This window comes from Gadus chalcogrammus, chromosome 4 (assembly GCF_026213295.1).
Source record: "Gadus chalcogrammus isolate NIFS_2021 chromosome 4, NIFS_Gcha_1.0, whole genome shotgun sequence".
Lineage (NCBI taxonomy): Eukaryota > Metazoa > Chordata > Actinopteri > Gadiformes > Gadidae > Gadus > Gadus chalcogrammus.
In genome coordinates this window covers 13,511,734-13,523,488 of record NC_079415.1, presented here as the reverse complement: position 1 = coordinate 13,523,488, position 11,755 = coordinate 13,511,734, and the positions used below count along the sequence as shown (strand labels likewise).

General features: G+C 43.3%; 2 protein-coding genes across 2 annotated transcripts in view; both read left to right on the top strand.

Annotated features, from left to right (window-relative positions):
- Positions 1-886: 886 nt before the first annotated feature.
- ywhah (tyrosine 3-monooxygenase/tryptophan 5-monooxygenase activation protein, eta polypeptide) lies at positions 887-3,977 on the top strand. Its single transcript, XM_056588863.1, has 2 exons — positions 887-1,393; positions 2,211-3,977. Exons 1-2 carry the CDS (start codon positions 1,307-1,309, stop codon positions 2,859-2,861), a joined length of 738 nt encoding a protein of 245 aa, XP_056444838.1. The 5' UTR covers positions 887-1,306; the 3' UTR covers positions 2,862-3,977.
- Positions 3,978-6,567: 2,590 nt separating this feature from the next.
- The window catches only part of slc5a1 (solute carrier family 5 member 1), a 10,951-nt gene continuing 5,763 nt past the window's right edge, over positions 6,568-11,755 (top strand). The window contains exons 1-8 of the mRNA XM_056587840.1: positions 6,568-6,732; positions 7,227-7,298; positions 7,778-7,882; positions 8,384-8,443; positions 8,539-8,643; positions 8,817-8,922; positions 9,454-9,534; positions 11,277-11,485. Of these exons, the coding sequence (XP_056443815.1) occupies positions 6,592-6,732; positions 7,227-7,298; positions 7,778-7,882; positions 8,384-8,443; positions 8,539-8,643; positions 8,817-8,922; positions 9,454-9,534; positions 11,277-11,485 (879 nt within the window). The 5' untranslated portion in view covers positions 6,568-6,591. The remainder of the gene's footprint in view (positions 6,733-7,226; positions 7,299-7,777; positions 7,883-8,383; positions 8,444-8,538; positions 8,644-8,816; positions 8,923-9,453; positions 9,535-11,276; positions 11,486-11,755) is intronic.

The following is an 11,755-nucleotide window of genomic DNA, read 5'->3' as shown; positions in this document are numbered from 1 at the left end:
ACGGACCGCGAACCTGCAGACAAGTCAGGCACAGCCTACAGGGATCAGAGTGACCCTGTAGGTCGTGGAAAGTTAATGTCTCCTGGCTGGCCTGGAAAAGTATTTTGGAAAGTGGTAGATCTAAAGAAAGTTTGCTAGAAAAGAGGGATGGCTCTTCATATGCATTGGCCTTGTTGCCAATATTACCCTGATCGAATGATATCCAGCAAGGCTATAACGGGGTAACATTATTCAAAATAACAACCGGTTTATATTAGAGTATGCCATCAAGCTAGCAGCACATAAACATGAGTTGTAATAAACCTGTACAACTGACTTAACAAATAATGTCTACCTTAACATTTAAACAATATGCAGTCAATCATAATAAGCTATTTTAACAATCTTATAATAAAAATATAAAGCTATTAATACAAAATGATGCAGATGCCATGATTACATCCAAAGTCTGACTATACACTGGGATTGGTCTTTTACCAAATTAAGAGCTTGCAAATCACTCGTAATTTGGAGACGCAATAAATTAAAACATAATCCTGCATAGGCCAATATGACGATCCAATGACTTTTCTCATTCGTATAACAGGATAATGTGTACGTGACAAAAGCAGCAGACTGGCCATTTCATTGACAAGTTGGTGCAGCCGAGTTTTTAATAACGATTTAAAATGCCTATTGACGCGTTTAACTACGTACGCATTTCTGACCTCCAGATGATTCTATGTAATCCCCGGAGATACGGTACGAGTTTACATTTAGGATTACATCGTTCCTTTATACGTTGAGAAACGACAAACGCTGCGTGTACCTCGGATACGGAATTAAATAATGGTATTAAGTGTATTGAGTGGATATCAAGGCCACGCGTTTGCACGGCGCATCCGGATACTGCAACAAAAAAAATGCAGCAAGACAGCAGTGCGCAGGTGCGAAACCGCAGCGAGGGTGGCTATTTTTAGAAAGTGACGTCACCCTGAAATAGTAGCAGCCCTCTCCGCGGTCCGCCTCCCTTCAGCAGTCAGACCGAACTGACAGGACGCTCGCAGCACCGTACAACCCGTATCACGAGCGGTTGGAAGCCGCACTGACTGCTCGGCGTCGTCGAGAGGTGACCTAGACAACCCGGGTAAGGCGTCGAATAAGAACCACTGCACGCAAAGTACGGTGTCCCACAAGGCCAATCTATACGTCATTAATCCACGCATCACGGAATCCGAGCTATTGGTCGGACCCAGCCCTCATCGCAGCACCACCACCAGCAGCTTGGAGAACAGATCTTCTGCCCAGCAGCAGCAGCAGCAGCAGAATGGCGGACCGGGAGCAGCTGATCCAGAGAGCCCGTCTTGCCGAGCAGGCGGAGCGCTACGACGACATGGCCGCAGCGATGAAGCAGGTGCGATCCGCCGAGAACCGCCGAAGCAGTGCGTCTTGACAGTGTGGATATGATGAGATAATGTGTCCCGGCCTCATGACCTGCAGCCAGCAGTCCTGGTGTTGAATTAAAGATACATGTGACGCCCCGATTCTGTCTTCTAATGCTAGCATCCTGACGTTAGCAGTAGCATCCTGACGTTAGCGGTAGCATCCTCACGTTAGCAGTAACGTTAGCTTCGTCCAACACTTGGCTTTGTCTGCCAGCTGGTCAATGCAGCAAACTGCTAGCTGCTAGCTGCTAGCCCGCTCGTCAAACAATACGGGTGCAGTCAAAGACCTCTCTATTCTAAGACATGAATCTAACCAGTATGTGTATTAATCGGTAAACAATTTAAATGTTACCATAATCTTCTGGTTATTTACGCATACTTTATGGATTTTGTAAAAATATATATTTTTAAGTTTATGAATATACGTGTACATTTTTGGATTTAGTGCAAGCTAACGCTAGCTGCTACAGCTAGCCTGCTAGCAAACAATGAGTGTCCTGACAAGCGTAGTAGGGCGTAGTGGAGCCGCCCTGCAGGGTCGATGCACGGAGAGGCCGCAGGCATGCGGGTAACTCCCAACTGCAGTTGAGAGACAGGTTTCTCTCCACGTTTAGGGCCACATAGGGGAGGGGCCCTTCACTAACCTGGAAATACTGGGGCAACCATTCAAGATGGAACAGAAACCCCCAAAAAATCCCATGTCTAGTAGGCTTTCTGTATTATTTGGTGTATGCACCAAATGCGTATGTAATAAATATAAATTACTTTGTATGTATTATATTTCAGGTCACAGAGCTGAATGAGCCTCTGAGTAATGACGACAGGAACCTTCTGTCCGTGGCCTACAAGAACGTGGTGGGCGCGCGGCGCTCGTCCTGGCGTGTCACCTCCAGCATCGAGCAGCGGGCCGTTACCGACGGCAACGAGAAGAAGCTGGAACTGGTGCGGGCCTACCGGGAGACGATCGAGAAGGAGCTGGATTCCCGGTGCCAGGAAGTGCTCTCCCTGCTCGACGAGTACCTGATCAAGAGCTGCGGCGAAGACCAGCTGGAGAGCAAGGTGTTCTACCTGAAAATGAAGGGCGACTACTTCCGCTACCTGGCCGAGGTGGCCACCAGCGAGAAGAAGGCCGCCGTGGAGGCCTCCGAGGGCGCCTACAAAGACGCCCACGAGATCAGCAAGAGCATGCCGGCCACCCACCCCATCCGCCTGGGCCTGGCCCTCAACTTCTCCGTCTTCTACTATGAGATCCAGAACGCGCCGGAGCAGGCCTGCAAGCTGGCCAAGGAGGCGTTCGACGACGCCATCGGTCAGCTGGACAATCTGAACGAGGACTCCTATAAGGACTCCACGCTCATCATGCAGCTGCTCCGGGACAACCTGACCCTGTGGACCAGCGACCAGCAGGACAGCGAGGGAGGCGAGGCCAACAACTGAGGCTCCGCGGTCGGTCGGTGGCTCTCCGCACGCCGGGTAGCTCTCTAGTTAGAATAGCGATTTACCTATTCCCGCCCCATATCCCTCTTGCTAACTTTTTTTTCTTAGTTCTTTGCAATGTTTCACCTCCATTATTTTTTTGTTGTGCCATTTAAATTTCTAAATCAGAATGGTCACCGTTCTGATTTATTTGGAATGCAGCAAAGGAATTATGTGTCTCTTCAAACTCGCATCAGAACCACCTTGGGACAGACTAGCCCCGCCCCCATGGAGAAACAGAAGCTAGTCTATTTTACACAGGGCTCCTATTTGTAATCATGGTTAATGCATTAAGAAAGGAAATAAAAAATCAGGCGTAGTATAATCCATACTGTAAAGTGGTACGTGTAATTGTGAATGTGGGGCGTGTTTACCGAATGGAGTTAATTAAATATGTATCTGATTATGGGGGGGGGGGGGGTGGCTTTTCCCAGATTTAGTCCACATCAGAATTCAGGGAACCTTTTCACAGAAAAGTCTATTCTGTTTCTAATGCGGCCTGAACCTGAGGATTTTGAATAATTTCTTGGTTTCGGAGTGAAAATAATGCCGTTGCTCGTCGCTCCTTCCATCAAAAAGTCACAGTGGCCTCTAATTTATTTTTACATTCCGTGTTTCTTGTTTAGTGCTTTATTTTCTTCTGTTCTAGAACCCCTTACCTTCTAGAATCCTGTCTGTTCTAGAATCCCTCACCTTCTAGAATCCTACGTCTGTTCTAAAGTGGTTTAGCAAAAAAAAAGTCTTAATGTTGCTCAAAACAAGTTAAGTCGATATTCAGGTCGAGCTGGTCATCAGATGTTCCGTGCGGATATCGTCAGTCCTGAGTTTACGTCTGTAATGCAAAAGAAAAGGAATGTTTTGTTGTATGTTTTTAAACTACAATGTAAACCGTGGTGACGCATTTAGGTGCTCTGCTTCTGGAACCACCTGTACCTTCTGTGTGGGAGTTTGTGTCGGGTCTCTGGTCTACTAACTTTCCATGTTCCTGTGCTGTTTCACTTAAAGGATTGCAAAGGTGTTGCTTACAATTGTCACTTTTTTTTTTTTTAAATGAAATAAACTCCAAACACTGTTAAATATGTGGTCTCGCATTTCTTTTAACCTAACCCTTACGCTCCAGCCCATAAGGAAATCTGGCAGTTATGATCAAGTAATCTGTTGAAAAACCAGGCCAGTGTCTGACGTTTGACACCTCTTCACACCTAAACGTGAATGTACACATAAGCTGCTATATGCTGTTTAGGACCGGCACTAGAATCATTAATATCCATGCAAAACCTTTAATAACTTGATCTCTTCGCTGTTGACAGTTTTTCTCGCTTTGGTACATTTCTCAGATCAGAATTGAGATTCTCAAAACTACCTGTTCAATCTTGCCATCATTGTGTCGTTTGTGCACATCAAAAAAAACGTTTCTCATTTCTTTGAACAAGTTGCAAATGCTTTGGTACATTCATGCAAATGATTATGTACAATTCTCTGCTCTTTCCTACATTATCAATTGCTTATGTCATGTTGATCAAAATGTATTGTAATGGGTCTCTTGAATAGTCTCACCCCCACAACATTTAGGCATTAGTTCATTGCATAAGTTATTACATCCAAAAAATGGTTGAACAAGTTGTCATATGTTAAGCATATTTCTATACATTTCCATTAGGCTTTTTTTTTTCTAAATCTGTCCTGAATTTACCAATTCAGGACAGGTGAATCTTGACTTTCTCTAAAGAAGGGAAATGTGTGAAGTGTTAGATCAACCAACGATCAACCAGTTTACTGGAGTAGCTCAAAGCTGCATCTCCTGAACCATGAACTGGCAAGTATACAGTATATATATAGCTGGAGCACAACACAATGTTACATTGTCTGAGAATTTGTGGCCCAACAGACAGGAACGTCAGGAGGTGTAGGATGACTGCACTGTAATTCCTACAGCAATGCATGTACAGTTTACCCTAAGGAGATTTTCCTATGTTCACATTTCTAGCAATGACATGGTCTGTCAAAAAATTACAGTACAAACAGTCAAAGCGTAAATGTGAATCGTGTCCAGTCTCTTGCAATCAATCTCCCACATACACTAAGGTGTAACTTACAATTTACAATAATTGTCTTCAAAACTTAAGCCATGGTTTACATCAGAACATCCCTCCAGAGTACACTGCTATATTGACAACATGACTAAGCAATTTGACTGTCTTATCCGTACACAATGACACAAGGACTTGTCATTTTGATGGCACTGACATGTTCATTGACAGAGATATTTACTTTTGAGAAACAAACTAAGGATTTTGAGCAAGAGACTTGCTTTTGCATGAAATCCATGGTGTTTTGCTATTTGTACAAATTGTTTTGAGAAATGCACTTACTGTTTTGCAAATTTCAATTCTGATCTGGGAAATGTACCAAAGCGACTGAGAAAAACTGTAAGAGGTTCCAAGTATCTGTTGCAGCAAATGGACACACTTTTCATTTTGTACCTAGACATACTCCTATCATAGATAGATTTTAGACATTTTTCTAACAGGTAGCCATCCACCCACCTAAGTAACATCCATGCACGATTACGCAATAGCATTTCCTGAGCAGCATTACCCAGGGCCCCCCAGCGGTTGCTCGTTGCTATTTCATGACGCAGTAAAGGAAATTCAGTATTTTATTTATTTATGAGATAACTCATGAAGATCACTTTTCATATAATTTTAAGAGGGACAATAAAACGGGTTGTAGGCTATACATTACCATCTTTGTTAATTCTACCACAGCGCAAGGCTACAACATATGAATGATTTGCGTCCTTTAACGAAGGCGCACAGTAATGATTAACAGATCCACACCTAGAGGCGTACGGTGCCTTTAAAATAAACACGTTTTTTTTTGATTCCCAGAGAATTATAAAGGATTTTTCTAAGAAGTTATTACATATATATTTACATTATTCACAACTCATTCTTGTGCAGTTTGGGTTAGCAATGTAAAAAGTTCTCAAATTGGTTAATTTATGGGCCAAATGTTTTGTGTTTGCATGCATTTAAAATAAATCAAACAAAAAAGAAAACAAGTGCAACTGAATTCAGCACTGTCATCGTGTGGGCCTAGGCAGTTTTGATAGGATTATTTTATGAGAGCACCTGCTGATTTAACATCATACATCACCTAACCCTAATGGGTTGATTATTAACATAAATGGGCCTATTTGCTGATAGCTTTCACCTTCACATTTACAAACAAATGAAAAGGAAAAATAATCAGCTCCTATAGGTACTCGAATGTGTTGGATACATACTTGTAACTCTCCCTCTTTATTGTCGCTCTTTTTTTCTTTTTGTCAAACTCTCTGCATTAACACACACATTCTCCCTTTGTGGATTGATCTCTCTCTCACGGAGGCTCACACACACCCACACACACACACACACACACACACACACACACACACACACACACACACACACACACACACACACACACACACACACACACACACACACACACGCACACACACGCACACACACACACAGACAAACACACACACACACACGCACGCACACACACACGCACACGCACGCGCTCACGCACGCGCTCACGCCCGCACGCACGCACAGCGTGGTGTTCTATATAAGTAGGACTACCTGTGCTACCATGTTCCAACCCTCCAGTCCCTCCGTGTCACCACTCTGGAGACAAAATGAGTGCTGATTATTTTGGATTCTCCTGGTTGCGCAGCGATCATCAGCAGAGAAGTAAAAATGATGTGGTTCTCAACAATGCAGCGGATATATCCGTTATCGTGATTTACTTTTTGGTTGTTCTCGCAGTGGGAGTATGGGTAAGTTTTTTTGTTCTCATAAAGGGTGGCATTCACACCGTTCTGTTGAATCCTTGGAAAATCCTTTACTCAATATAGTTAATCCCTAACCAGATATAGAACCAAATTCCTTTTACTTCCGATAGTGTGGCCAATATCAGTGCAAGATAAATAAATAAAAAACATAAATAGCCTTGCTGAATTGTTATTTTCTTAATCTTCTTTGGTAATTACACATGAAACTATAATCAAAAAGATTAAGTTTAACGGGAGCTCTTAAATCAATTGACTAAGGAACCCAAATGATTTGCTCCACTGACAGATATTGTTTGACAGGTTCAGTTTTCAAAGTAAAAAAAAGTAAAGTATAGGATGCAAAAAATGATCACTTGTACAGTGTCTGTCCTATTACCCAAAAAATATGTATAGGCAGAGCAACATGAACATACATAATCAGCAGCTATGAGTAAATAACAGACATTTGTACAGATACATTAACTATATGTTGATTGCAGGCTATGGTTCGAACCAACCGATCCACAGTGGGTGGATTCTTCCTGGCTGGACGCAGCATGGTGTGGTGGCCGGTAGGTTTCTGCACCAATCATATGCACTTGTGTGAATATCAATCCTTGCAACTTAAGTGAATCTGAAGATGCTTCTATGTTAGCACTTGACCAAGTATCTGAAATAGAGAGATTTGCACTTCAGTTGATGCTCATTCATGTTGATCTATTAAGGTGTGACCTACTGATGCTGTTTAAAATTGCAATGGTTGAAAATAGCTCTATTAACTTTCATGTGTGACAGCACAAATAGGACAGATTTGTTATTCCTGTTTGGGTTGTTCCTATTCCCTTGAAAACCAAGAGGATTTGTGAATTGATTTGTAAAGACAAATGCTTTGGTTGAAAATCTACTTTGCATGTGTGGTGTGTTTATATATTTATCTATATTAAAATTACCTAAATAATAAAATAAGTTAAATAGAGCGACAATCCTATTATAAAGGGGAAAACTGATACGAAATATGGATATTATTAATTGTTGAACACGTTCTACACAGATTGGAGCATCCCTTTTTGCTAGCAATATCGGCAGCGGCCATTTTGTTGGCATCGCCGGTACAGCTGCTGCGGGAGGGATAGCCATCGGTGGATTTGAATGGAATGTAAGTGGCCAATTTTAATTGAACATTTAGTGCCTTATTACGGCACTATCACACTCCACAAATGTAGTAACCTCTGACACCTCTGATATCCGTCATCTCTCACACTAACTGATACGTTTGACAGTTCTGTGTGGCCCAAGGTAAAGGACTGATGATGTAATCAGGCTTTAAAGGGGTTCTAAGGTATATTTGAGAGTAGCAAAGAGAGAGTGCAAAAGAGCAGAAGAGGGAATTATTTTTTAAATAAAGAACCCAAACAACATCTCCTCTCTCTCTGCTCCCTCCCTCCCTACGTTTCTCAGACAGATGATAACGCTATGTGCAAAGGTGTTGACAGAAAACATGTTTTCCCCAAACCACCGGGGAAGAGATGTCTTGGTTGGTCAGAAATTAGCAGGCAGCAGTCTAAAATCTAACAAATTACACTCCAATATAAGCTCCTAAATCGACCTAATGTCAATGGAACATTCTGGTATATTGTTTGTTGTTTGACTGTTTCAGGCGCTTGTCGTGGTGGTCATTTTAGGATGGCTCTTCGTTCCTATCTATATCAAAGCCGGGGTAAGGAAAACACACAAATTCATCCCAATGTAATCCCAACTGTGCAACTAACATTTTAAATCTGCTTAATATTTGTCTCCGCGCTGCCCACTTAGGTGGTGACCATGCCAGAGTATTTGAAGAAAAGGTTTGGAGGCCAGCGCATTCGTGTCTACCTCTCTGTGCTGTCCCTCTTCCTGTATGTCTTCACCAAGATCTCTGTGAGTTCAAGCACTAACTCTTATCACTGACCTTGATTAACCCGGACGGAAGGTGGCCCATATATGTCAGTAGTCGTTCTCCCACCCCTCTCTCCCCAGCGAAACGAAAAAAAAAAAAAAAAAAAAAAAAAAACGAAAATCGAATAGTATTGTTTTGTGTGTTTTCCCTCCAGGCAGACATGTTCTCAGGGGCTATCTTCATCAACCTAGCATTGGGACTCAACATCTACCTGGCTGTCATATGTCTTCTACTGATAACTGCTCTGTACACAGTCACAGGTCTGCCTTTTGTTCTTCCGTGGTCAATGTGGTGGCATCATTATTATAATGTGTCATTTTTTTGACCTGAGAGTCACATAGACCTGACGTTTTGGAAGTAAACCATCTCAGGAAGGCTTATCCATTTTTTCTTTGCTTATGGCGCCATGACTAAAAGGGTAAAGTCTCCATGAATTATATGGCTCTGGTGCGTCCTTTATTCAGCTGGAACTCTCTTGGCCTCGTTATCACATTATGGTTAATTGCCTGTGTTCTGCGATAAGCAGCAGCTGCTGTAAAAACGCATCTACAACTGACCTATACGTTACTGAGTGGCCATTTGAAGGATGCAATACCTGACCTTTGCTTTCCAAATTGTCGTTGTGACGTGATCCCAATATGATCCAACACAGTTGTACTTATTATTTAGTATAATAGTCATTTTAACATGGATTTCATGATATATTGTATGTCCAATTATCCACTCTCTAACTGTGATCGGATACAACATGTCAATCGATCCATCATTTCACATGGCGTGATGTCTTCCAGGGGGCCTGGCCGCAGTCATCTACACAGACACCCTACAGACCATCATCATGGTGGTGGGATCCTTCATTCTCATGGGCTTCGGTAGGTTTTACCGTGTGCCGAGATCAGCCTACACAAATCAGTGCTGACAATCTTGCTGTGCCACAGAACGCCGTAAAGCCGGCAAGTCGGGATCGGGCTGTCGTACCCTGGGTAGTGTGACGGTCAAAAGCTTGCAATGTGTCCTCCGGGAAACCCCTTTACAGCCCAACGTTCGTAGTCCAGTGTATTTATAAGGGGACCACTTATGAATGGTCCGACATTGACCTTGATCATTTCCTTATTGACCCCCCCCCCCTGATCTCCGGTGCATTGACACCTGGTCCTACTCCATTCCGGCACGGCTGTCCAACTTGTAGCGTACCCGGATCTCTTCCCTGTCATATTTTAGGATTCAAAATTATTGTGAGGATGCGGGCCGCACTGAGTGTGGCTGTCCAACTTCTAGCGTACCCGGATCTCTTCCCTGTCACATTTTAGGATTCAAAATTATTGTTGACCGAGTTCTTGACCGAGTTTTCTGTAACTCGATCAATTATTATTATTCTTTTTTTTAATTATTTTTTTTATTATGTGCGGGCCTGACTGAGTGAGGATGCGGGCCGCACTGAGTGCGGCTGTCCAACTTGTAGCGTACCCGGATCTCTTCCCTGTCACATTTTAGGATTCAAAATTATTGTGAAAGATACCGTGAAGTCTAATCCTGGTATTATTCACATCCTCCTCCTCCTGCAATCCCATCTCTAATATCTCTACCATCTCTACTATCTCTACCATCTCTACCATCTCTACCATGTCTACCATGTCTACCATCTCTACCATGTCTACCATCTCCACCATGTCTACCATCTCTACCATCTCTACCATCTCTACAAATAAAATGTCTACCATTTCAACCATCTCTACCATCTCTACCATTTCAACCATTTCTACCATCTCTACCATCTCTACCATGTCTACCATCTCCACCATGTCTACCATGTCTACCATGTCTACCATCTCTACCATCTCTACAAATACAATGTCTACCATGTCTACCATCCCTACCATTTCTACAAAATGCATGGACAACCCAGGTCAGGGATGGGCAACTCTCATGATAAAGAGGGCCACATTTTTCATCATAACCATCGGAGGGCCACATGACTGCACACTTCAACTAAACGTGAGCTGAGAGAAGCTACACAATTTTGAATTTGGTAGATATGATTTCCTGTATTCTGGTGCATTTTGGGGATGGCCACTACCTAAAAAATCATCCAGAATCATAACCTATGTACGGTATATTAATTGATCCAACATACATTCATTTCATGTTTTCCATGCTCAAACAGCCACATGAATGGTCAGTATTTTTATCAGTGCAAAGGGCTCACATACATCATCATTCAATGAAGTCAAAAAACGGAAAAACAGTGGCCCAACATTAAGTGCAACAACTCAATGAACTCAAACCCAACAAGCAGTTGTAGTAGTTGTAGTGGCGACTTAAGTGGATATCTTTAATGACTGATATCGCTTCAAAGCAAACTAGACGCATGGGTTTTCCTTCGAATTCTATGAATTCTTCTCATCTTTCTTGACCGAGTTCTGTAACTCGATCAATTATTATTATTCTTTTTTTTTTTCTTTTTTTTTATTATGTGCGGGCCTGACTGAGTGAGGATGCGGGCCGCACTGAGTGAGGATGCGGGCCGCATGCGGCCCGTGGGCCGCCAGTTGCCCATCCCTGACCCAGGTGGTCTGACTCTGTCCGCTGTCCACTCTGTTCTCTCCCACCCCAGCATTTAACGAGGTGGGGACCTACGACGACTTTCAGAGGCTCTACATGCAGGCCGTGCCCAACATCACCGGTAATATCAGCGCGGAGTGCTACGAGCCCCACGCCGACTCCTTCCACATCTTCAGGGACGCCGTCACAGGAAACCCGCCATGGCCAGGCCTGATATTTGGACTGACCATCCAGGCCGTCTGGTACTGGTGCACGGATCAGGTGACCTGACTGTATATGCTGTTAGCATGTGGTTAGCAGAGAATGCTATGGCGCATTTCCGTCTCGCAGTACTCCTCCGTTGGGGTACTGAGACGCTTGAAAGGGTGCCGGCAAGTTCGAGCTACATGTGCCGTCCGTTGATTGGTTGACAGAATCGTCAGTTCCGTGCGACAGGTGGATAATAGCAAACAAGGCATTTCTGTACAATGGCAAAAGCTTTGTTAATTTAGGAAATGTTTGACGTCCTTCAAGGACGTCCTACATTCTTGC

What these genes read in the sequence shown, in the direction of transcription:
- ywhah (XM_056588863.1), top strand. Translation starts at nt 1,307, where the DNA reads ATGGCGGACCGGGAGCAGCTGATCCAGAGAGCCCGTCTTGCCGAGCAG. An exon ending in TGGCCGCAGCGATGAAGCAG is followed by an intron (nt 1,394 to 2,210) that starts GTGCGATCCGCC and finishes ATTATATTTCAG; the next exon opens with GTCACAGAGCTGAATGAGCC.